The following is a 27,598-nucleotide window of genomic DNA, read 5'->3' as shown; positions in this document are numbered from 1 at the left end:
TAAAATATGGACATATATTATAAGCATCTACTTACTGAATACAACAAAGTATAATTTGTGGTGCTGAACTGAGAAACACAAAAACTAAAAAACTGAACGGCATGAATTGGCAGAAAGCAAAGGGTAACAAAACATTCGATGATCCCTGTATTATTCAGGTTTACGTTTGAACTTTAAGTTAAATATCTATTATTTTTAAGAATCTGGATACTCACTTAAGGAAGATTAAAGTAAGAAAAGAAGAAAAAAATGAAATTCTCTAGTTAAAAGGCAGATTATCAGAATGGATTTTTTTTTAATCTAGATATATGCTATCTGTATGCAGATATCAGAATACAGAGAAAGCTCTGACCCTCTGAAGATGCTGGGCTGGCAGGTTCATGCTGCTGATTAGCAGGTGTGTTAACAAGCTTTCTAGAACCTATCTGGGGTGAGGAAGAGGGCTCTGGGGAAAAAAAGACTTCTAATGTTAAGAATAGCTAAGGAACTTCCCTGGTGGCACAGTGGTTAAGAATCCACCTGCCAATGCAGGGGACACAGGTTTGATCCCTGGTCCGGGAAGAGCCCACATGCCACGGAGGAACTAAGCCCGTGAGCCACAACTACTGAGCCTGCGCTCTAGAACCCTCGAGTCACAACTACTGAAGCCCGCATGCCTAGAGCCCGTACTCTGCAACAAGAGAAGCCACCGCAATAAGAAGCCCACACACCACAACGAAGAGTAGCCCCCGCTCTCCATGGCTAGAAAAAGCCTGTGTGCGGCAACACAGACCCAACGCATCCAAAAATAAATAAATAAATGAATAAATGTATTAACAAAAAAAATCTGGGTACTCACTTAAGGAAGATTAAAGTAAGAAAAGAAGGAGAAAAAATGAAATTCTCTGGTTGAAAGATTATAAGAATGGATTTTTTTTAAATCTAGATATGTGCTATCTGTATAAAGAAACATCTAAAACATACGGTCAAAGGAAAACAAAGGAAAAGGATGAGAACAGATACAGCAGGAAAACAGAAGCAAAAAGAAAAAGTAGCAGTATTAGCACTGAGACAAAATAGACTTCAAGAAAAAAACCTTCATCAGGAAAATGAAAACAAATTAAAATAGACTGAATATTAAAATGGAAAGAGCAAATTTTAAAAACTTTAAAAAATACACTATACATAGAGAATCCTAAAGATGCTACCAGAAAACTACTAGAGCTAATCAATGAAGTTGGTAAAGTAGCAAGATACAAAATTAATGCACAGAAATCTCTTGCACTCCCACACACTAATGATGAAAAATCTGAAAGAGAAGTTAAGGAAACACTCCCATTTACCACTGCAACAAAAAGAATAAAATACCTAGGAATAAATCTACCTAAGGAGACAAAAGACCTGTATGCAGATAACTATAAGACACTGATGAAAGAAATTAAAGATAATACCAACAGATGGAGAGATATACCATGTTCTTGGATTGGAAGAATCAACATTGTGAAAATGACTAAACTACCCAAAGCAATCTACAGATTCAATGCAATCCTTAACAAACTACCAATGGCATTTTTCACAGAACTAGAACAAAAAATTTCACAATTTGGGGCTTCCCTGGTGGCGCAGTGGTTGAGAGTCCGCCTGCCGATGCAGGGGACATGGGTTCGTGCCCCAGTCCGGGAAGATCCCACATGCCGCGGAGCGCCTGGGCCCATGAGCCATGGCCGCTGAGCCTGCGCATCTGGAGCCGGGAGAGGCCACAACAGTGAGAGGCCCACGTACCGTATAAAAAAAAATTTCACAATTTGTATAGAAACACAAAAGACCCCGAATAGCCAAAGCAATCTTGAGAAAGAAAAACGGAGCTGGAGGAATCAGACTCCTGGGCTTCAGACTATACTACGAAGCTACAGTAATCAAGACTGTATGGTACTAGCACAAAAATAGAAATATAGATCAATGGAACAGGACAGAAAGCCCAGAGATAAACCCACGCACATATGGTCACCTTATTTTTGATAAAGGAGGCAAGAATATAAAATGGAGAAAAGACAGTCTCTTCAATAAGTGGTGCTGAGAAACTGGACAACTACATGTAAAAGAATGAAATTAGAACACTCCCTAACACCATACACAAAAATAAACTCAAAATGGATTAAAGACCTAAATATAAGGCCAGACACTATAAAACTCTTAAAGGAAAACATAGGCAGAACACTCTATGACATAAATCACACAAAGATCCTTTTTGACTCACCTCCTAGAGAAATGGAAATAAAAACAAAAATAAACAAATGGGACCTAATGAAACTTAAAAGCTTTTGCACAGCAAAGGAAACCTTAAGCAAGACGAAAAGACAACCCTCAGAATGGGAGAAAATATTTGCAAACGAAGCAACTGACAAAGGATTAATCTCTAAAATATACAAGCAGCTCATGCACATCAATATCAAAAAAACAAACGACCCAATCCAAAAATGCGAAGAAGACCTAAACAGACATTTCTCCAAAGAAGATATACAGATGGCCAACAAACACATGAAAGGATGCTCAACATCACTGATCATTAGAGAAATGCAAATCAAAACCACAATGAGGAATCACTTCACACCAGTCAGAATGGCCATCATCAAAAAATCTACAAACAATAAATGCTGGAGAGGGTGTGGAGAAAAGGGAACCCTCTTGCACTGTTGGTGGGAATGTAAACTGATACAGCCACTATGGAGAACAGTATGAAGGTTCCTTAAAAAACTAAAAACAGAACTACCATACGACCCAGCAATCCCACTACTGGGCATATACCCTAAGAAAACCGTAATTCAAAAAGAGGCACGTACCACAATGTTCATTGCAGCACTATTTACAATCGCCAGGACATGGAAGCAACCTAAGTGTGCATTGACAGATGAATAGATAAAGAAGATGTGGCACATATATACAATGGAATATTACTCAGCCATAAAAAGAAACAAAATTGAGTTATTTGTAGTAAGGTGGATGGACTTAGAGTCTGTCATACAGAGTGAAGTAAGTCAGAAAGAGAAAAACAAATACCGTATACTAACACATATATATGGAATCTAAAAAAGAAAAAAAAAATGTTTCTGAAGAACATAGGGTCAGGACAGGAATAAAGACACAGATGTATAGAATGGACCTGAGAACACAGGGAGGGGGAAGGGTAAGCTGGGACGAAGTGAGAGAGTGGCATGGACATATATACACTACCAAATGTAAAATAGCTAATGGGAAGCAGCCACATAGCACAGGGATATCAGCTCGGTGCTTTGTGACCACCTAGAGGGGTGGGGTAGGGAGGGTGGGAGGGAGACGCAAGAGGGAGGAGATATGGGGATATATGTATATGTATAGCTGATGCACTTTGTTGTAAAGCAGAAACTAACACACCATTGTAAAGCAATTATACTTCAATAAAGATGTTAAAAAAATACATAAGGTAGGGAAGGATTACTTCCAACAAGATATAAAAGCACAAACCAATTAAGAAAAGATCTAAACATTCAACTACATTAAAATTAATAACTTCTGGGGACTTCCCTGGCAGTCCAGTGGTTAGGACTTGGTGCTTTCACTGCCAGTGTCCCTGGGTTCAACCCCTGGTTGGGGAACTAAGACCCCATAAGCTGCACAGCTCAGCCAAAAAAAAAAAAAATAATAATAATAATAATAACTTCTGTTCCAAAGAAGAAATAAAGACAGAAGACTAAGAGAAGATATTTGCAATACAAAACAAAACCAAAAAATGACAAAGAATTAACAGCCCACAACTATAAATAACTATAAATCAATAAGAAAAACAAATAATGAGGTAGAAAAATAAGCAAAACATAAGAACCAGGCATTGCACAGAAAAGGAAATGGAAACAACCAGTGATGCTCTGCCTAATTACTAATCAGGGAAATGTAAATTACTATCACATTAAGACCTCATTTCATATCCACCATGTTGACAAAATTTAAAGCTATATCAAGGAGCAACAGGAGCTGATGGTAGAAGCATAAATTGTTACAATCACCGCAGAACCTCCCATAAGTTATAAAGTTGAAGATGTACGTAGCCCAGAAACCAGCAATCCACTTCGAGGAATACCCTGGGGAAATTCTTAGATCAGGAGACATATATGAGTGTTCATAGCCAGGTCTGAGATACTCTTACTCCTTAAATTTTGCACCCTAAGCGCTTCAGTTGCCTTACCCTAGTCCTGGCCCTGTTCATAGCAGCATTCTTTTTTTAAAATTAAAAACCAGAAGGAAAAAAAAAGTTGAACTTACAGAAACAGAGAGTAGAAAAGTGCTTGCCAGGGTTAAGGATGAATGTGGTCTAAGGATCTAATGTATAACATGGTGACTACAGTTGATAACACTGTACTGTATATTTGAAATTTAAGAATATAGAATTTACCTGTTCTCACACACAAAATAGTTATACATGTGAGGTGATGAGTGTATTTAATTAACTCAGTGGTGGGAATCCTTTCACTGTGTGTGTGTTTATAAAATCCTCATGTTGTACACTAACTTTATTTGTCAATTATACCTCGCTAAAGCTGGAAAAAAATCAGAAATAACTCAAATCTCTATCTAATAGAATGGACATATTGTAGCATTTCCCTATAATGAGATACTTCACAGCATTAAAAAATGAAAAAACATTAATTTTTTTAAATCAATACATTGTTTAAGGGTATTAAGTATGATAAAAGCTATAAAGAAAACCAAAAGAGGGACTTCCCTGGTGGCCCAGTGGGTAAGACTCTGCACTTACAATGCAGGGTGCCCAGGTTCGATCCCTGGTTGGGGAACTAGATCCCACACACATGCTGCAACTAAGAAGTACGCATGCCACAATGAAGATCCCGCATGCCACAACTAAGACCCGGTGCAGCCAAAAAATAATAATAAATAAATAAATGAATAAAATTTTTTTTTGCGGTATGCGGGCCTCTCACTGCTGTGGCCTCTCCCGTTGCGGAGCACAGGCTCCGGATGCGCAGGCTCAGCAGCCATGGCTCACGGGTCCAGCCGCTCCGCGGCATGTGGGATCCTCCCAGACCGGGGCAAGAACCCGCGTCCCCTGCATCGGCAGGCGGACTCTCAACCACTGCACCACCAGGGAAGCCCTGAATAAAAAATTTTTTAAAAAGAAAACCAAAAGAATAATTAACATAAAATTGAGGAAAGAGATCATTTTTGACGGAGGAGGAAAATGAGGTAGGGGAGACATTTAGGTTTCAAAGGTTTTTTTGTTTTGTGTTTTTTATGTATTTATTTATTTTTGGCTGCATTGGGTCTTCATTGCTGTGTGCAGGCTTTCTCTAGTTGCAGTGAGTGGGGACTACTCTTTGTTGCGGTGCCCGGGCTTCTCACTGCAGTGGCTTCTCTGGTTGCAAAGCACGTGCTCTAGGCACGCGGGCTTCAGTAGTTGTGGCTTGCGGGCTCTAGAGTGCAGGCTCAGTAGTTGTGGCGCACGGGCTTAGTTGCTCTGCGGCATGTGGGATCTTCCTGGACCAGGGCTCAAACCCATGTCTCCTGCACTGGCAGGTGGATTCTTAACCACTGTGCCACCAGGTAAGCCCCAAAGTTATTTTTAATGACTCATTTCTTAACATGTGAGGTAGGAACACAAGTTTTCATTATAGAGTTGATGCTTGAACAACAGGGGTTTGAACCTTGAAGGTCCACTTATATACGGATTTTATTCAATAGTAAATACTACAGTGCTACATATTCCAAGGTTGGTTGAATCCACAGATGCAAGGGAACTGGGGATAGGGAGGGCCACTGTAAGTTTTACTTAGATTTTCAACTGTGCAGAGGATCAGTGCCCTTAATCCCCATGTTGTTCCTAGGTCAACAGCATTGTTCTTTAAAACTTACAAATAACCTTTTATTCATTCTTTTAGAAGTATGATATATTTCATAGCAACCAAAAAATCCTCAAAATAAAAGAGAATACATAATTTGTTCTTTTAGCTATTTTATTACCTTGATTTAACATATACAGAAATCTTAATAATAAAAGAAATAACCCATTTTTAAATGGGCAAAAGATCTGTAGAGACACTTCAAAGAGATACAGATGCATAAGCACATTAAAAAATATTGAATATCATTATTCATTAGGGAGATACAAATTAAAATCACAATAACCACTACACATCCACTAGAATGGCTAAAATCAAAAAGACTGACAATACCAAGTGATGACAAGGGTGTGGAAAAACTGAATCCTTCATACACTGCTCATGGGAATGTAAAACGGTAGAGTATAGCCACTTTAGAAAACAGTTTAGCAGGTTTTTTTTAAAAACATAAATTTACCATACAACCCAGCAATTACTCTCCTAGAGAAATGAAAACATATGCATGCAAAGATTTGCATGCCAGTAACAATAGTGACATTATTCAAATAACCAAAAACAGGAAACAATTCAAATGTCCATCAATTTGTGGATAAACAAAATGTGTATGTTCATATAGTGGAATTCCATATAGTGGAATTCTGCTTAGAAATAAAAAGTTACAAACTACTGCTAAATACCACAATATGAATGAACCTTAAAACACATACTAAGTGATTCCATTACATGAAACTGTAGAAAAGGCAAAACTACGCAGACAGAAAGCAGATCAGCCATGGGCTGGGGTTAGGATTAGAGATTGGCTGCAAGTGGTTACAAGGGAACTTTCTGGACTGACAGACAGATGTAACTGGATCATGGTGACAATTGTTCAACTATAAAAATTTACTAAAGCTGACCAAACTGCATACTTAAAATAGGTAAATTTTATGGTATGTGTATTATACCTCAACAAAGCTGTTTTTTCTAATATTTATTTATTTATTTGGCTGCACCAGGTCTTAGTTGTGGCATGTGGGATTTTCGTTGCTGCATGCGGGATCTTCAGTTGCAGCAAGTAGAATCTTTTAGCTACGGCATGCGGGATCTAGTTCCCTTATCAGGGATCCAACCTGGGCCCCCTGCATTGCAAGCGCAGAGTCTTAGCCACTGGACCACCAAGGAAGTCCCTCAGCTATTTTTATAATGCAAAAGAACCCTTTTTTTTTTTTAATCTAACTGGGGTTTTTTTTTTTTTACTTTGGGGAAAAGTAAGAATCTTAAAGGGTCAAAAAGCATTTTCATGAGTCATCAATGCTTTCTTCTGCACAAAGCAGAATTAAAATAAATTATAATTTTTTGATGAGTCTCTTTCTCAAAAGATCTTCCAGGACATTCTGAGATACAAAGGATTCTATTAGCCCACTCAATCTCATTCATAACTGGGATATATATAGAATAAGTTCTTTACTTTTTTTGGTTCTTTCATTTTTAAGTATTCTGTGATGATTTATTCATCTAACAAATATCCATGTAGCACTTGATATGTGCTAGGCACTATATCCGAGCCAAATCAACTAGTGCAGTAGTAATTTTTGCTTTCTGTTCTGAAAGGTTTAATCTTTTAATTTACAGGAAGATTGATGGGTATTTATACAAATACACCAAAAAATAGTAATTAGGGAGTTATAAAAATGTTTATAAGTATAAAGCATAGAAACCAGAATTATTTGCTTGTTTTTTTAAGATCTCTAAACTATTTATTACATATTCTTAAATAAAACATAAATATCAGTCCCTAGTTTTCCTAAGGAATAGGTAATAATCCTCAGTAGTTTGGTAGCATTATTAGAATTTCTGTGTGTCCCACCTTGAACTAGTTTTACTCCATTTTGTTGGGATGTCTCCTAGTCTCAAGGCCTTTGCTGCAGAATTCTTAGATTTTTACTTATGAATTTGTTCAAAATTCTCTGAGTTTTAAGTCTTTTAGTCTTCTCTCATCCACATCTATGTATATCCATATATATAGATTTACATGTTTTTCCTTTGTGTCACAAACAGATAACAAAATATACCCTTGTTAAAAACAAGACAACAGGCCCAACATGGAATCATATTTGCTAAGCCTCATGTCACCAAACGGAGACTTAATTACAGTTTCAGCTCTCCCAGAAATGGAATTTTAAACCAGTCAATCAGGAGTCATCTGATCAGCCCTAGTTATATAAAATGACTGATAAACCTCTGCTAACCCCTAAAGGAAAGTGACCTTGCAATAACCAAGGCACTTTTTGTCTGTAACTTCCTTGTTCCTGCTCCTTGTTGCCTATAAAAGTATTCTATTTTGTACAGCTCCTCAGAGCTCCTTTCTATCTGCTAGACTGGATGCTGACTGATTTGTGAATCACTGAATAAAGCCAAGTTGAACTTTCTTTTTTTAACACCCCACTCCACAACTAGCTTTTATTTAAATGTAAACCATGGAAATCTCTCCACATCGACGTATATAGTTCTAACATTCTTTTTAATGGCTGCATACTATTCCTCATTGTGGGCATATCAGAAGTCATCCATTACCCTACTAATGGGCATTCACTTTGTTTCCAGCTTTTTGCCATTATAAACAGTACTGCAATGAGTACCTTGGACTGGGTGCTTATGTTTTGCTTTTATTTCAATGGGATACAGGTCTAGGAGTGGCACTGCGAAGTCCTTTTAATTCTATTACAAGATGCCATATCACTTCCAAAAAGAATAAATTTCAAATTTCCATGCAGTGGTAACCTGAAAGATGAGTTACTATAAATATAACACTGCTAGCATTAAACTTGATAATAATAGAAATGATTTGTTAACTTGCAGCTGAAGTGCTAAAGTCATATCAAAAAAAAAAGCTGGACTTCGCTGGTGGCACGGTTATTAAGAACCCGCCTGTTAGGCTTCCCTGGTGGCACAGTGGTTAAGAATCCGCCTGCCAATGCAGGGTATACGGGTTCGAGCCCTGGTCCGGGAAGATCCAACATGCCGCGGAGCAACTAAGCCCTTGCGCCACAACTACTGAGCCTGCGCTCTAGAGCTCACGAGCCACAACTATTGAGCCTGCGTGCCACAACTACTGAAGCCCGCACGCCTAGAACCCATGTTCCGCAACGAGAAGCCACTGCAATGACAAGCCCGTGCAACAAAACGAAGAGTAGCCCCGGCTCACCGCAACTAGAGAAAGCCTGCGTGCAGCAACAAAGACCCAACACAGCCAAAAATAAAAAATAAAAAAAAAAAAGAATCCACCTGCCAATGCAGGGGACACGGGTTCGATCCCTGGTCCAGGAAGATCCCACATGCCGCGGAGCAACTAAGACCGTGCGCCACAACTACTGAGCCTGTGCCCTAGAGCCCATGAGCCACAACTCCTGAAACCCACGGGCTCAGAGCACGAGCTCCGCAACAAGAGAAGCCACCACAATGAGAAGCCCGCACACCGCAAGGATGTGTAGACCCTGCTCACCGCAACTAGAGAAAGCCTGCATGCAGCAATGAAGACCCAACGCAGCCAAAAATAAATTTAAAAAAAGAACAAAAACGTCATCCTCTTTAATACACTACCAGGAATTCAAAAGTATAGAACAATTCTGCCATCACGTTCCTATTCCGTTCATGAACACCTACCTATACCTGCAGTGAGGACTAGAGGATAAGCTATATTTGCAACAATGTCATGTTACCCTTATACCTTACATTTAAGACTATGTAGCTGAAGTATTTTCTTTAGTATGTTTTCAATGTCTAAACTCTAGAAACATTAATCATGCTTTTAATTTTTTTTTAATTCGTAGCTTAACAAAAACTTTGCTTTGGGCCTCCTCCTGGTCTGTATTCAGAGTTTTCTAATTACACTATAATAATTTGATTTCGCTGCAAATGAAGAGAGACTAGAAAAAACAAACAGGCCCCCTGACAAGGTAATACTGGCCTTGCTCCCTAGCAGCCAAAACTAAGTTATAAAACAGTCTGTTAAAGGCTGCTATTTTGTCTCCTAAGTTTTCCAGGGGGGTTTTCAAAGGGCAATAAATCCCGAATAAATAACTAAAGTCATTCTAATAAACGCGCAGAACATGCTCTGAAATTCAATATTAAAACAAGGTAGACACTGTTTCACACTTGGAAATTTATAGAAATTAGATCCAATTATGAATTTACGCCTCAAAATTAACTACTACTGGGTCATCCCGAATTCACCTGAGTTACTCTGTATTAGCAGTTCTGTGGAGTTTAAATCAACAACTAACTCAGGCCAGGTGAATTCCTAAACTTGCGAAAACATGCTCTCGCCCCATCCGCAGAAGGTACTGACGCTGAAAGCTTCCAGGATTTGTCTCATTCAATGCCTAATCCAGGGGATTAACAGAAACAGACTCTGCACGGGCGGTAGTGCTTTCTTTCCAAACCTCATGAGACAGAAAACATGGAGCTAGGGAAAGAACCATTTCCGATGAAAATATCCTAGAGCACCCCAAGAAATACCCCAGTCCTAGCACAGGCCCAGAGCTGCAAAGAACTCAGCAGGGCCCCAGACGGAGCAGTTCCCGGGAGTCGAACCGTGTTGCCCCGGCCACCCCGAGGCGCTCCAGCCCCGGCCACGCATTTCCCCAGCGGCAGCTGCGTGGGACACAGGCCTACCGCCAGCCCCCCTCTCCGCTCCGCCCGGCCCTGCCCAACCCCGCCTGGCAGCCGGGACACCAAGCAGAACCTCAACGCTCACCATCTCGAGTCTCTGCTCAGCCATCTTTGCTCCGCCCGCCGCTGCGAGGCCGGAAGTCGGCGGTTTCCCAAAAAACCAGGCAAACGGAAGTCGTAGGATTGGGGAAGTGGGGAGGGGCCTGAGTAGGGAAAGAAGTAGATCGCCGAGCGGAAAGCTTTGCCTGGGAGGCGAGAGTCTTCTGGAAGCGGGGAAGGGGTTGGGTGCTTTCCTGCGGTCCACTTGGCTCTAAAGGAGCCGGTGAGGGAATGCGAAGCCAGTCGTCCCCTTTATCCCGGCCAGCCCCTACCGCCCTACACCTTTGTGTGGACGCTGCTTGAGAAACCCCCAACAGCGCTGGGTGGAGTGGCCAGCCACAACTGGGACGGCGGCGCGCCCTCCCGTCGCCTGGCCCTGCTCTGCTTTGATGCCACCCAGCATTTATTTCCAGCCCGGGAGTCCCGGCCCCCAAACCCAAACCCTACGGCGGAGAACCTCATTCTCGCCTTACATAAAAATTCCCTGTTTCTCGGCTGTTTGTCCAACTAAGGTATTACCCGCCTCATCAGCCTCCCACTTCTGTTTACGCTAGAGTTTGCAAATCCGCTGCTGGTGGGCTGCATTTGAAGGCAGTCTTGTTTTGACTGGAAATACTTAAAAACCAGGAGATCTCGCAAGAAAGCCAGAAATCCGGCCTCGGAATAAATAAAGATCCGACAATGGGCCTGCATTCCTGCTTGGCGGTAAAATAGATCTGAAAACAGCTGCTACTGTAGTTAGGCATTTGTTGGCCTTTTTGCCACAGTCCTCTCTTCCCAGCACACTTCAGCCGTTTTTACATTACCTTTCTAGCCCCTGCTGTGGTGAATTAAATGCTCAGTCTTTCCACTGGGTGATCGTGGAAATACGTGGGCTTTCGAGTCAAACATGAGTTCCGTATGTGACTACTGCATGACGTGAGCCAGTCATTTCTTTGAGCTTCATTCATTCCAGTACCAGGAGCTATGCGACGAGCGAAATACGCGGGATCCCTGACCTTCGAGTGTAGCGAGGAAGTCACACATTAAATAACGTAAGCAAAGTTTATGAAGAAACATTTCACTAAAGAAGAAATACAAATGCCTCTTGAACATACGAAAATATAACTTTGCAAGGAAGAGAAAACATGCAAATTAAAGTTTCCAAGAGATATTTTCCACCTCTTACATTGTCAGAGAACAAAAATTTTCATTGAGTTGTGAGTAAACATGCATTCTTCATCTGTGGCTAGAGGGAATGTGAACTGGTACAACCTCCATTGACAGCAGTTTGGAAATTACTACCCAAATTTAAAATGCACATAACCTTTAACTTCTTTATTTTAATTCTAGGAATATATTCTATAGGTATAAATGTGGAAAATGACTTTAAATACAAAGTTATTCAATGCAGCATTGTTCGTAATAACCAAAGCCTGAAAACAACCTAAATGCCCAATAATTAAGGTTAAAGAAATAATGATAAGCCCATACTGTATGGTACATGAAAAAGAAACCATTTACATAGCGATATAGAAGAATTGCCAAGATATATTAACAGGTAAAAACAAAGTGCAGAAAAATGTACATAGGATCTGTGTTAATAAGAGAAGGCAAAAATAAAGATGAAACTTATGTACATAATTGCTTATATACTCCAAATCTCTGAAAGGATATTCAAAATGCTAAAAGTAGTTACTTGTAAGGAAGAAAACTGGGTAGCAGAGGGACGGGGAAGGGAAGAAACTCTATACCCTGTTACAATTTGAATTTTGTATGAAATGGATGTATTACCTATTCCAATAACAGAGAAAATTAAAAGAACAACATAACTATATAATTAGAATTGTGATAAATGCTGAGGAAAAATACAGAGTAGTAAAAGCAAATAATAACAGGGAGATCCAATCTAGACTTGTTTGGACAGGGAAGTTTCCCTGGGTAAGATATGTTTAAAATGAGACCTAAAGGATAAGGCATTAGCTTGGGGAAGGGGGATGAGGAAGTGGGCAGGCTGGGGAAAAATTCTAAGGCAAAGGAAAAGCTTGTGCAAAGGCCCTGAGGATGGAAGAAGCTTGGCCAGTTTGCAGCACAGAAAGACCAGCATGGCTGGAAAGAGGAAGGGGAAAAGAGTTGGTTGCAATAGGTGGAGAGGTAGGAGAGACTAGTGGTGCAGATCCACAGAGGCCATGCGAGGGATTTTATTCTAAGGACATTGGAAAGGCACTAGAGAGTTTTGGGCAAGGAGTGACATAGTCAAAATTAACATTTAATTCATGTTAAATGGATTAATGTGTTCATGTTAGCTAATGAGTGGAGAATGAATTGAGTGGGGGACAAGAATTGATAACCTAGGGGTGACTAAAAGGATACTGCAGATGAAATGATAAAACAGTTCACTTGGACTAGTGATGGGAAAAGGAGAAAAAGTGAATGGATTCTCACGAATTTTAGGAGGTAAAACAAATTTCCTAAGGTATAGAATTGGATATGGGAGAATGAAGGAAAGGGATATAGATGTCACAGAAAGATTACTACGTTTCTAACTTTAAAAGCAACTGAGTGAATAGTATAGTCAGTTACTGAGATGGGGAGCCTTAGGGAAGATGATGTTGGTAGAAAGCTCATGAGCATACTTCCTAATATATAAAATCTCCCTGAAAGGGGTCCTGTGAGAAGTAAATGACATTTCTTGTGCCTATGTTATTAAATAAGTAGAAGCCATTATTATATGCTTAAAAATCTCTCCTTTGACCCCAGATCTTAGAAAAAAGAGCACTTTCTGTGCAAGGGTCTTTTTCATGAGAAAGCACGTTGGTTTCTCAGATGTCAACAACCAAACTTAATGTGCTAATTAGGTAGGTAATTAGAAAAAAATCTCAAAAAACATAACATCTTCACAGGAAGATCCCAGAATCACATAGATAATATTTCTTGTATAAGTTTCTTGTATAAGACTTCTTGTATAAGTCTTCATTCCCCTTAGAAAACCTCCTTGGATGTAATCTCATTTATCAGGATCATTCAAGTCATATAGCTGGGTAAGACATTCCAAAGAAAACGGTATTTATCTTTTTTACCCCATGGTGGGGGCTGAGGAGGCAAGAGAGCAATCTGACATCAGTAACTTTTTAACATCCCCAATATATGTATAAAGAAGGAATTACAGTTGAGTTTCTACGTCTTAAATATTTTAATATGTCACTCCTACTCTGGTAGGGTCTATAGCCAGCTTTGTTCTGACGCCACCTGCCAGGCAACTCTCCAGCACCTCATGAGTCTCTTGCAGTATCCAGTCTTCCATACCACCAACTGCTGAGAGCCCAGCCAACACCTTGAGAAACACTGTGAATTAATATGAAGCTCCAGGGGCCTTCGTGAAGCATTTTAAATATGCCCATTCCTGATACTACAGATACTCAACCACAAATGTGGACAAAGGCATATATACTGCAATGTTTGTGAGAAAAAAACAAACTGGTAACAACCCAAATGTCCATCACCAGGGACTGTTCAAATAAACCACAGTACATCCATACGAAGACATATTATGCAGTCTGTAAAGGACTTCAAGATGGTGAAATAGTTAAATGAGAAAAACAAAGTATAGAAGATATAGTATGGTTCTATTTGTATTAAAAAAAATAAGGGGGGAAGATATGCACACTTTTTGTATACAGAATTTTGAGAAACAATCAAGAAACTGGTAATGATATTTGTCTCTGTAGAGGCAGTAGAGAGGACTTGGGAACCTATAATGGGAAGGTAATTCGCTTTTCATTGTTCACCACTCTATAAAATTTAACATTTTATTATCCATGTATATATAATTTTAAAAATTATTTTTAAAATATGTAAATGAAACTTTTTTTTAAACTCCCATTCCTAGAATTCACTTCTCATTTGGATGTAGAAAACCACAGGAGAATATATCTCCCACCCTAGCAAACAAAGGCTAGATTAGCTAGAAAATCAAAAATATTTTTAACTCATTAGAAAGCTAAGGACATAAAGAAACCCTAAGTGAACTAACCTCCAGAAAATGCTAAGTCCTTCATAGGAGAGAAGAGATACATGGCTGCTCCACCATAGGGGAATAAAGAGAAGCCAGTGGAAATTTAACAAAAATGTCGGTCTCATTGAGGCTGGCATGACATTAGAATCTAGAGGACCCAAATCCACAGAGAAAACCTGCACCCACCCACCAATCTTACCTCTTGGATCTTAAAAAGTACAGGAAGGTAGTAACCAAAAGTGGGAAGAGGGTGTGTATAATAGAAAAGTTGAGACAGATTACTCCTTCCCTTGAGGTAAGTGGAGACTTTCCACTAACTAACATTTTAAGGTTATCTTTGCAAGATAACCTTAAAATGAGGAGGCAAAGCAGGAATGCTGATAAATCCACCACATATACTCTTGAAGGCCGAGAGTGAGGCAGCTGACACCTTAGCTACGAAGCAAAGTCAGGGTGAACTGAATCAAACTAAGGCTGCAATAGTGCCCAGATCTAGGTCAAATATACATCAGATTGACTGAGCCATTACTCAAATGACTGAAAGAAAAATGGGCATGCCCCAATTTGAAGTTAATACTTACTTCAGTCTCTCCTGTTTTTTATACAAAACGTCCAGCATACAATCAAATATACAAGACATGTGCAAAAGCAAGAAAATAAGATCCATGGTAACAGAGGAAAGGTTCAAGAGAAGCAGAATGAGAAATGACCCAGATGTTGAATTAACAGTGGGATCTTTAAAATAACTCTGGCTGAAAGTAAAATGCTTAAAAATCTAGTGGAGGCTAAAATATTACAATCAATAGATAGGGTTTTTGAAATAACTATGATGAAAATGCTTTAAAAACTCTAGTGGAAAATGTTGACAACATACATAAAAAAATGGAAAATTTAAGCAGAAACATGATAACTATACAAACATAATGAAATGCTAGAAATAAAAAATACAGTATCAGAATGATTTCATCAGATAGGTTTAAGAGAAAAGCATCAGGGTACTTGACAGCTAAATGGAAAGTATTCAAACTAAAAACAAAAAGAGAAAAGAATGGGGGGAAATCATCTGAGATCCGTAGGATAGTATCAAATCATCTAATATAGGTGTAATTGGAGTCTCAGAAGGAGAGGCAAGGTGGGAGAGTATGGAACAGAAGAAATATTTGAAGACATAAAAGCCAAGAAATACCCAATATTAATGAAAGACAGCAACACAGATACAGGAGGTTCAGTAAACTCCATACAAAGAAAAACATACCTAGACATATCATAGTCGATCTGCTGAAAACCAAAGATAAAGAGCAGATGTAACCATGGGGGAGAATCACATTATGGACAGGGAGACACATAAAAATGATGATTTCTTACCAGAAACAAATGAGACCTGAGGACAAATAAATGACTTTAAAATGCTAAAAGAAGAGATAAAAGGTCAACATAGAATTTAATATTCAACTAAAATACCCCTGAAAAATAAAGATATTCTCTGACAGAGAAAAGCTGAGAGAATTCATCTTCAGAAAAACTGCAATAGAACAAATGTTAAAAAGAAAGTTCTTTAGATTAAAGGGAATTTATAACACATGGAACTCTAGACTTGCTGGAAAACATGAACAGAAATAATAATGAAGTATTGTGGAAAATGAAGTATTCTGTGGGAAACAGAATAGAGAATCTAGAAATAACTACAGACACATATGGTCAGTTGATTTTCAACCAAGATGCCAAGTTGATCTAATGGGTGAAGGAAAATCTTTTTAAACAAATGTTGCTGGAACAACTGGGTATCTATGTTGAAATAAACCTCGTTCTGTACAAATAATTAACTGGAGATGGATCATAAACTTAAATGTAAAACTCCAAACCATAGATTTAAAACCTAAAACCAGTGAGATGGATCATAGATAGCCATAAAACCCCAAACCATAAAACTTCTAGAAGAAAATACATTCTTTGTGAGCTTGGGGGTCATAAAATCATAAAAGAAAAACTTGATATGGTGGACTTTATCAAAATAAAAATTTCTGTTCATCAAAAGATCCCAGTAAGTGAACAAACCATAGTCTACAAAAAAAAAAATCACAGCACATATACCCATCAAAGGACTTGTATCCAGAATTCACAGAAAAACCACAATAAAAAGACAATTCAATTTTAAAATGGGAAAAGACATGAAAGACATTTCATGAAAGATATAAAAATGTAGAACAAGCATATGAAAAGTGCTCAACATCACTAATCATCAGGGAAATGCAATGTAAATTAAAATCATAGTTATTTCATACACACTAAAATGGCTAATATAAAAAACACTGATAATATGAAGCAACTGAAACTCCCATACATCACTGATAAGAGTAAAAGATGATAAATCACTTCAGAAAACAGGAAGGCAGTTTCTTAAAAAGTTATCATATGACTCAGCAATTTTCTACTCTTAGGTATTTATCCAAGAAAAAAAACATGTACCCACAAAACAAAAAAATATAACTTAAGAATATATATATAATATCCTTATTCATAATTGCCCCAAATGAAACCACCTAGAAGTCCATCAGTAGGAGAATGGATAAACAAATTGTAGTACATTTATAGAATGAAATACTACTTAGCAATAAAGAATAACTTATCAATACATACAACAATATGGATGAGTCTTTAAAGCATTATAAATGAAAGAAGCCAGATGTAAGAGTACATATTATATGATTCAGTTATATAAAGTCCAAAAGCAGGCAAAATAAATCTTCAGTGAGAAAAATCAGCAAATGATCATTGGAGTAGAGAGGGGGGCAGGGATGAATTGAAAGATGCACAAGGGAACTTTCTGGGTTAATGGTAACTATATCTTCCTTTGGGTGGTTATCTCACAGAGGTATACAATCGCTGAAACATCAATCTGAACACAACGTGTGTGCATTTTATAATAACGTTGATTTCTATATATCAACTTAAAATAAAGGTGAGTTGAGGATACCTACTCCAGGAGCATCTGTCCCCGACCCTTTACTGACCTATCTGATTTGTTCTCCTCAGTACGATCTTTGGCCTCTAATCTGTTCAGGGCTAGGCCTTGATTATAGAATTTATCTTAAAGGGCACACAATCCAGTGCCCCTAAGAAGTAGCATTTAGAATCTGTGAAGCAATTCTGTGGAACCAACAGTTCATTTCCATTGATTAGTGAGCAACCATTTGACCATTTTAAGGCACTGACTTATACTAATGTGATTTTAACATGAATTGATGGTATTAATACTTAACTTACCCTATTGCAAGGTAGTCAAAACAATGGAGTAAAAATTAATTCTTCAAAGGCATGTAGAACACTATTATTCTTCATAAAAACCATTCTCTGGTATTTGCTGCCATGACATTTACAATGCTCTAAACCAGTCACAGGATTTTGGATACAAATTTATTTCCTATCCAAAGCAGGTGGACACTCAGATCATGCTTCCTCCTTTGTTAGAAAACATTATAGTATTTGCCCAGGTTATGTAGAAATGAACCACAAGTCAGGGTCATACGGTAGGAATTTATTAACAAACCAACAACTTTGTTCATACCAGGAAGACCAGCAATTAGGTTATAAATGACTTGAGAGCAGGTGCAAGAACTTACAATTCTAGAGCATTCTATCAGAATGTCTACTGCCTAAGTAGACCCATAAGAGATGCTCCATGAATTCCGGTTATCATTTTACACGGCACTCCCTTTGAGAAAATGATGTGACCTGCAGAGGTGGGAGTACACACAGGGAGTCCCCCTGTGAGAGGAAGGTGGGAAATTCAATAAGTAGTGATGTTTTTGGATAGGGTCCCTCAGAAAACTCAGGACAGTGTGTTTGCTCACTCCTTAGGAATCCCAACTTGGCCAACTGATTCCAGAGAACCAGATCCTCACTGCAAAAGCCCTGATTCACAATTCTAAGAAATCATCATTTAACATACACTGAAGTGGTTCCTAGGGCACTGCTTTGTTGTTAGCCACACAGAAACCAATTTTAACCATCAGAAGGAAATCTAAAATCTAGAGAAGCAAGTTTTCATCCTAGACAGCTTTCTGGAGAATTACCTATCTACAATAGAGAATTCATTTCTATCATCACCTTCCAAATTCTCACTCTGAAAGAAACCTGAATACTCCGTGGCAAAAAGCAGGCAGCTTGAAAATTAAAAACCAAACTTTTATACAGGTGGAGTAGTGAGGAGGGATATACAGGTGCTAAATAAAACACCGAATCAGGAAATGTTATTTTGTGCACAGGAAGCCACATCATCAGCTCAATATCGGCAAGATTGCCTTCTAGAAAGGGTTTGGAAATATGAGACTTGCTTTTTTAAGCTCTCATTAAAATGCCAGGGTGGTTCTGAAATGTGAGGGAGAAGAAAAAGGCATACTTTGGGTCCTTCTTAGTAGAGTATCTGAGGTTAACAACAAAAAGACATGTTTTGAACAGAGAGGAGCCAAAAATAAGAATTAGTCATTGAGTCTCCTGAGGTTGGAAGTCCCCTAACTAGTCTATGTAATTTTAGCAGATACTTTTGGCAAGGTTGTTTGAGAAGCAGCTATAGTAGTGAAAAGAATTTAGTGTAGTGGTCCAAATGTGCCTGCAGATCTGCCATTAACTGGCTGGGTGACCCTGGGCAACCTACTGAATCTCTATGTAGAATCAGGATTAAATGCTTCAGACAAACAGACCCCTTTGTTCACTGCTGTACCTCCAGTGCCTAGAACAGTGCCCAACACCATGGGTGCTGACAGAAGGAACTTAGGCTTGAATCTTCATTTTGCCACTTACAAAAGGATGACCTCAAAGAAATAACCCACCTTCTTTGCGCTTTTATTTTCTTATTTATAAAATGGAGATGGCAACTATCTCATATGATTTGCAATTTTAAAAAGATGGCCATGAAGCATTTAGTAAACACTAAATAAGTTAGCCATAATTATCTATTATATACAAACTCTTTACATTTATTTAAAAAAGAAAACTTTCGGGGCTTCCCTGGTGGCGCAGTCGTTGAGAGTCCGCCTGCCGATGCAGGGGACACGGGTTCGTGCCCCGATCCGGGAAGATCCCACATGCCACGAAGCGGCTGGGCCCGTGAGCCATGGCTGCTGAGCCTGCGCGTCCGGAGCCTGTGCTCCGCAGCGGGAGAGGCCACAACAGTGAGAGGCCCGCGTACCGCAAAAAAATAAAACTTTCAGGGCATTTTGGTATTGTCAAGGACACCTGTGATGTACAGCCAGTGAGCCATGATCTCCAAAATTTGCCTCCCAATCCACAGGGGTAACCCCCCAAAGCCACATTTGTACCAATGATCTTGTTCCCTGGCTCTGTCTGGTTGTCTACATGTGTCTGGGACAGTTAACATGTAACACCTAGAGCTATGGGTGTGGCTGATAGGAAAAGCAGAAGACTTTAGAATGATGTGGATGTACAGACTGCAGACAATGCCAGTTTAGGAGTCCAAAATGGCTTTCTAGTTCCTGGATCTGATCTCATTCTGCCTTTGGGAGTCTATGAGACAGCTCTGTATCCTTATTTTTTGCCTAAGTTAGTACTAGTAAGCTCATTATCTGTAACTAGGATTTGTTTTCCCATTAATTTTCTTTGACCCTCACAATATTCCTATAAAAGACAATATAACATGATAGAATGAACACATGAAATTAGACAAGCACAATGCTGCCATAAACTGTTAAGTTCGAGTTAATAAGTCTATACACCTTTCTTCTCATTTATAAAATTGGATAGCAATGCCTACTTTGTTTTAGGGCTGCTTAGAAGATACAAATAACATAAGTAAGGCATCTGGCAAGAAGCACTCAACAAATTATAGCTCCTATTAGTATCCCCATTTTACAAAGGGAAAATTATAGCTGAGAAATACTGATATTCTTTCTACTATGCCAACTACACTGGGAATAAAAATAGGAAAATCCACTGTCTTTTAACATACAAGTTCATCAAAAGAATGAAAGTGACAGCAAGAAACTTGTGACTTTCAAGTGCTCTGAATTTAAGTGATTAAATGGAATTGTGCATTGACTTGAAACAGATAGCTTAACCACTCAACAACTTGCTCAGACTCTACACTAATTTACTTCCAGATAGGGCTCTCTCCCTTGATAAGAAAATATATTGCCAGTTGACGTGAATATTCTACTGAGCTTATCGGTTCTACAGTTCTTTTAGTTTTGTGAATTTTATTTTCTCCAAGGTGGACCACTTAGCAAAACACCAACAAAGAAACAAATTGGGCGCTTTACACTATACCCGAGGAGGCACCATTCCACAAAACCCATTCAGCTAGGGCCTAGTGTGGCCCTTTCCTGAGCTTGTAAATTCGCCCCACGTCCTATTGTCCCTTATGACTAGAGTGCTCAACTACATTCCTCTTTGAAACTATGTAGGTATCTAGATCAATGGTCTCAACCTTGCCTACAGGTCTCAGACTGCACTGCACAATCATCAGGGTTGGGGATGGGGATAGGACTTTAAAAATTATTGATGTTCAGTACACAACCCAAAGCAATTAACTCACAATTTCTATGGGGTAGGACTCAAGCATAGTGTTTTTTGGTTTGTACTTTTGAAGTTTCTCAGTGATTTCAATGTGTAAAATGGACATTAAATTGGAACACAAGTTGGAAAATGACAAGGCCCATGTGCAGTTCTTTGAGCCACATTTAAGAATATTTTAATGACCATTTCAAAATTGAGAGAATCCACGTAAAGTGTATTTCACAGGCTCCTCTGAGAGTCCACTTGGCCCAGGGTAGTCTATTAAAATATTTACCTAGTTCTTGTAGACATCTGAGTTTGAGACTCTTGGTATTACTTGAAACCCCTGGATTACTGTGGTAGTAAAGTTGTGCTTTTGGCATTGTTAGAGCTGCTAGCTATCAATGTGTGACTGACTTATATACCAATTGGCTCCTACTCTGAAAATGGCCCTAAACAAGCATATCTATAGTTTAATCGTAGTCTGAAAACTGCTTTTCAAAAGAATCTCGTATTATTTTCCCCAGCCTAAATGCTATTGCTTAGAGAAACATCAACCAGAGTTGCCTCCGCTCCTGCAGCAGGCACTATTTGATTACTTCCAGTTGAGCATTTGACTCAGCTATTTCATCTTGGGTAATTAAGTGGAGAAACAAATTCCTTAAAATAAACCAGAAATACACCAACTTTATCCCCAAAGAAATCTGAAAAAAATATGAGGGGTTCACACTTTTTCCTGTTTCTGAAGGAGCCAAGATTTCCCCCTAACGCTCACTACTTATCTTCTGAAAGTCCCATAGGTCATCCAGTTCCAAGAAGAAATGCTGAGAAACAAAAGGAAATGAGCTATTCTGGGCATTTTCAGTTACAAAACAACTTCTGTAACAAGTTCCAATAGACTATCCAAACTTCTTCACATTGGAAATTCATTTGAAATAACTAGACCTACAACTGCAAATTTCTTGGCCCCTGTTTATCAAATCAAATGACGCTGAACTGTTTACTGTCAACTATCACACAGTCTTCTCATGATGCCTGTCCTAATCACCAAGATGGGAAGAGCTATTCTTCTATCCATGGCTGATCTGATGAGGCAAAACAAAGAGCCACATTAGTTGCAAAGTCTGCAACAGCAAATTGAAGATCAGAGATAGTACACAGCATTCCTCTAACAGGAGCAGTGACAGGCATTTATAGTCTTTGATGTGGTTTAAAAGTACAACACCGTAGATAAGAACCACCTTTCTTGGTATCGAATGCTAGGTCATTCTGAGACCAGATTAAGAAAATATGATACAAAGAGGTAGTATGATGTTCATCAGATAGAAGAAAACTTGAGTCCCAGACAGGAGAAATTGTGAAATCTTGGGCAAGTTACTGAACCTTGTTGAGCCTTACCTTCTTTTATAAAACAGAGTAATTTCTACCCCACTTGCTTTAGACAACGATACAAGTTAAAGTGCTTTGAAGATACAAGTGATAAATGAACTCTCATAATTACAGATCCAAATAAGACCACATTAAATTGTCCTAAAATCTGGACTTGGCTAGAATATCAATAACAAAGATCTCAACTTTGGGACCTTCTTTAAGACAACTCTCCCTCCATTCCTATGGGAGATATCAGCTTCTAAAAGTGAGCTAAGTGGAAGTAATGTGAAGCAGTTTTAAGCATGAGAATGACTTTTTAAATATTTTATCTTTATAAATTGACAAACATCTACTGAGCATTTAATATCACTGTTACAACATGAATAGCAATCTAAATTCAATGTTCAAGACACAGAAATTGGAAGTCTTCCAGAAAATGCTCTGAAGGCTTCATTAACCAAGATAATTGTTGGGGATAGTCTCATTCACAGTTCCCTGAAAAGAAACTGAACCAAACCTTGACATTTCATGTTAAGTAGGAACAGTGAATAAGGCACATAATACAGGTGACTGTTAGGCCACCGTCTTTTTTTTTAACTATAAAAATAAACATAAGTAACTAATGGAATAACAAAATAAAAGTTTATTTTATTAGAATTAGGAATGTTCTTTCCCTCTGGGCAACCTGAACAGTCCAGTTACAATGAAAATCTAAGAACAGTTATTTCCACAGCACAGGGTGCTCTATGCACAAAATTACAGGGTTAGGAGCATTTAATCAATTTACCGATCTGATTGTCTCACCAACCCGCCCCCTCCCATCCCCCAAGTGCTCTATACTGGGATTTGTAGCTAAAAGATTTTGTTACATCAAGTCCTTTTCTCTCTTATACTAAATTTCAGTTCCTAATCATGGTTGATCCACATTGTACACTGCAGATTCAACCATTTCAAATCAAGTCAGTCAGTCTTGGATCTGTTATATTTGTGTGTATGTATACACCTGTGTATTTAATGTATTTATTTAAACACACATAAAACATATACAATCTGGGTCGCAGCAGATTACACAGAATTTAGAGTCTGATGATATTATATACTACTCAATTTTACCACTGTGGTTTGTATCCTGCGCTTTGGATCGACATTTTATTGTAAATAATTTAAAGTCCATCTACTGCTCAATGAATTGTTCAGATGAAGCATGCACTTTTCAGAAAACCTCAAGAAGACAGGGAGACCCTGGTGCTGACCATGAATAGAGCCCTCTGACAGAAAGACTTAGGTAGGTGAAACAGGGAAGCTGTCATACAATATGGCTTGCCTATCCCAGCTGGGGTCACTGAAGTTACTAACAATGAAAGCAATTAACTCAGGGAATTCTGTCAAATATGGAGACAGCTGTTAAAAGCTTGGAAGTGGAAAATGCCAATTCATCTTGATCCATACAAATTAGGGAATGCACCCACAATTGCTATACCCTCAGGTAATATGCCAACACTGAAACTAGAAAGCAGCTCTAAAAAGCGCTGTTCCTCCATGGGTGGGGGCTGATATTATGAAGTGCACACATTGTTTTTGGATACCTGTTGTAAGGGGAGCATGTAAAAAGGATTTATGACACTCAAACTTACATACTGCAGTTAACTGGTAAGGTTTTTTAAAAACACCACACATACACAAAACATTTTAATGGAACCACATATATCTAGATAGCAACTCTGGCTGCTTTTCAAAGTTACCAGGGAAAGGAACTTATTCAAGCTTTCTTTAAAAAAAAAATCCTTAGTTTTGATAAATGTCTTTTAAGATTGATGCAGTCATTGAAAATAAAGTCAAATGGTTGACAGGGAAAGGGGAGGAGAAGAGAATACGGAAGAAGCAGACACTGAGTTCAGATTTGCACCTAAAGTGGCAAGAGAAGGGAGGATAAAAGGTACAGGTAAAGTTGATCCTAAAGCAACAAGTGGTTTAAGGAAGCAGCATAATATATTCAGCAAACATTCACTGATTTTTGATGGGAAAAGAATAGTTGCAAGTACATCTCATGTAACAACCTTTTCTAAAAGGAAAAGTAGGGTTGATTTAGCAAAGCCTAACTTAGGCAAAAGGCCAGAGGAAAGTGAACCTACTTCCCAATGATGTAATAAGATGTACAATGCAAGAGCAGACAAAGCTGCCTCACAAACGGTAAACACTCCCTAGGCGCAAGACATTTAGAGGAAGACAAAGAGGTCCTTCAGCCACAAGTGGTATTTAGTATTAAGACCTCAATCTAGTTGCCTAGTTCACTCTGTACTCCTGTATAAAACTGACAGATTTAGGGATGCTAATCTGTTGAAAAATACCACAGCAAGAATGGCCTAAACAGATACATAGTTAATAAAACCACCACCACCCTTTACTTTTAACATAGCTCTTAGTAGAAATTTCATAAAAATGGACATCACAGCTAAAACACGTTATTAATTCTCCTATTTGCTGACAATAGAAAAGAAGCAAACAGTGGTTTCTATTTAAATGCACTAGATGGGAATATCAAGTTCTAGGGTGTTTGCCTTCAAACTGAACCCACAGCAACACACATAAGCAATTTCAGTATCTGCCATTTTTAATTCACAATCTGAAACTAAGTGAATGGCTATTTATTTATATTTAAAGGAAAAACATTCTATCTGACACCCTAACGTAAAGAAGGGGTGAGAGAAGAGCCATAACTAAAATCTTAAAAGGCTCAAAGCAGCAATTAAGGGGAAAATTTTTTGAAATGTTTCCTCTGGATGTGACAGGAAGCCTTCAGCTATATGACACGGGCACACAAAGGCTTACGTAGATGCATGAGGCCGTGGAGAGGGATGAGGTTAGGGACTGGGTGATTCTTGAATTGCAGCAGCAAAGCTCCCTGTTGCAGCCCTTATCAGGCCATGGCATTTAGTCAGAACTTGACTTCTCTATACCCAATCAGGAGCTGGGAATTCAGGGCATGAGGCCCATGGCTAGCAACAAACATATCAAACCAGAGAGGGCAAAGTAATCTCAGGAAAGGGAAATCAAAGAGCTCTAGATAGGTCTTCCAGAGGTGCTAAACCAACACACCTTTTAGTCCAACCCTCAACCCTGGAAAGATAAAGCAAACTGAAAGAAAATGCACAGCAAAAGACATAATCTTGAAGATTTTTAAAGAATAAATATTTTTTGTAATTAAACATTATGCAAACACGTGCCACGCTTGCTTTGTCCATGCATATGCGCTATATACAATTTTGAAAAATACTGTGTTGTCCTCTTGTTTTAAAAGTCATATACAAAGTTTTTTTGTTTTTTTTTGTTTGTTTGTTTAACCCCTCTTTCTGCCTACCCTCTTCCCCGCCCCAAGAATTTTCTTTACAAGGAACTAATCATTCACTCATGACCTTGGGGTATGAGAAAGAGACAGTCTGCGTGTTTGGGTGTATCTGTATGTGCAGGGGAGGAAGGGGAAGAGGTCCTTTACCAAAGTACAACAAAATGGCTGGTTTGGACATGAAAAGCAGTGTCAAAGAGCTATTTTAAATTTTAACTGTACTACACTCAGGAAAAAGAAAATGAAAAAAAGGAGTCAGCTTTGAGAACGAAGCTACGTTACAAGTTAAAGTTGGAGGGCTTTTAGTGTGTCTGTCACACTTTTGTTGGCGGCCTAGAATACTGTTGTACAATGGTTTATCTACCTTTTTTTTATTACAATATAATTTACTTAAACTTTCCATTAACAAAACAGAATTCTGGTACTATAGACCAGCGGTGTCAGAATAGGCTTAGTGCCTCCTTGTTTGTATTTGTTTTGTTTTGTTTGTTTTAATTGCATGAGCACTCTAGACGATAAAGTTTTCAGAGTTCATTTTATGCAGGGCCATTCTCAGTCCTCAATGTACTCCCACAGATCTTTTTCATAGCCTTCATGCACATGCTGTAACAAAACCCTTCGTCGACTCTCACAGTATCTGTAATCAAAGAGAAAAAAAAAAAAAAACCCATTGTCAGCCTCCAATAATAAAAAAAAAAAAGAGGCATTTACTTATTTTTTAAGGTCCCCTACAGTTTATTCAGACTTAGAACCAAGCACCTGCTTTTTGTTGTTGTTGTGCTGTTTTTTTTTTTTGTTTTTTTTTTTTTGGCTGTTCTGCATGTCTTGTGGGATTTAGTTCCTTGACCAGGGATTGAACCCAGGCCCTCAGCAGTGAGAGCTGGGAGTCCTAACTACTGGACCGCCAGGGAATTCCCCAAGCACCTGTTTTTGTTTTTAAGAGGCACATTTTCAGGTCTAGATGTAAAGACATGACTATTTCTCATTTTAAAAAGGTATTTTTTGAAGTTCCCAGTTTTGGGAAATTAATTCTAGAGCAATAAAATAAAGGCCTTAGAAATCATCTGACTCAATCTTGTCATTCTACAGGTAAGTAAACAGTTTTAGGAAGAAGTAGTTTCAGGGGTTATTTATTCACATCTGCAAAACCTTAAAGAACTAGTGGCAGCTATTGCTGGCTAAGGGAAGTGAAAATGTTACTTAGGACTAAATCTGCAAGTCTTCCAAATTCCCAGAGATTTCCACTACTATTAAAAAGATATTAGTATTTGCCAGAAAACAACTGTGGGAGAAAGAGCTCCATGTTGAGAAAGTAAACATTCTGCATCTTTTACTTAAGTGGTAACATATCTTAAAGTATCACCTATCTCTAGGACAAAGTAAATTTCTCCTTAGAAAAACTCTTTAAAAAGTCTGGGTAGCTCACTTGTCAAAAGCCATGATCCACAGGATCCCTAGGCTAGGGCCAGCATCCTAATCTCACCCCTCATCCTAATAGCCACTTGCCCTTTTGGGGCTCCTTCTTCCTGTCAGGGCAGCAACTACATAGATAAAACTGCATGGAAGAAGCACAATCAGCCAGTGGGATAAACGGCTGATTTCCTCCCTACGCCTGACTAGCACTATCTGGAATCTGTTGCCCAAAGGACAGAAGCAATCTGTGAGAAACATGGCAGCTGCTCAGTTATTGAATATGCTAAACCCAAGTTTCACCATCATCTAACTTCTCCACTAAGGCATACCAGACCACCGGTGGCCGACATT

General features: G+C 38.7%; 2 protein-coding genes and 1 non-coding gene across 5 annotated transcripts in view; 1 reads left to right on the top strand and 2 right to left on the bottom strand.

The window, feature by feature from the left end:
- BBS4 (Bardet-Biedl syndrome 4) overlaps nt 1–16,723 on the bottom strand; it is a 71,542-nt gene extending 54,819 nt beyond the window's left edge. Inside the window, exon 1 of one of the 2 annotated variants that reach the window (XM_027123540.1) lies at nt 10,603–16,723. In XM_027123540.1, the coding sequence (XP_026979341.1) occupies nt 10,603–10,626 (24 nt within the window). In that variant the 5' untranslated portion in view covers nt 10,627–16,723. The remainder of the gene's footprint in view (nt 1–10,602) is intronic. The other variant, XM_027123538.1, reaches the window with a different exon arrangement.
- On the top strand, nt 4,733–4,805 carry TRNAV-UAC (transfer RNA valine (anticodon UAC)). Its single transcript has one exon. It is a non-coding gene; the product is annotated as a tRNA-Val (tRNA).
- A 6,391-nt stretch (nt 16,724–23,114) lies between the features above and the next one.
- The window catches only part of ARIH1 (ariadne RBR E3 ubiquitin protein ligase 1), a 117,790-nt gene continuing 113,306 nt past the window's right edge, over nt 23,115–27,598 (bottom strand). For both annotated transcript variants that reach the window (XM_027123529.1, XM_027123530.1), the window contains one exon: nt 23,115–26,471. In XM_027123529.1, the coding sequence (XP_026979330.1) occupies nt 26,387–26,471 (85 nt within the window). In that variant the 3' untranslated portion in view covers nt 23,115–26,386. The remainder of the gene's footprint in view (nt 26,472–27,598) is intronic.

This window comes from Aethalodelphis obliquidens, unplaced genomic scaffold (assembly GCF_003676395.1).
Source record: "Aethalodelphis obliquidens isolate GAN/ISIS:26980383/991018 unplaced genomic scaffold, ASM367639v1 scaffold26, whole genome shotgun sequence".
NCBI classification, from domain to species: domain Eukaryota; kingdom Metazoa; phylum Chordata; class Mammalia; order Artiodactyla; family Delphinidae; genus Aethalodelphis; species Aethalodelphis obliquidens.
Note: the sequence above shows the minus strand (reverse complement) of the source record. Positions and strands in the feature narration are given on the sequence as shown.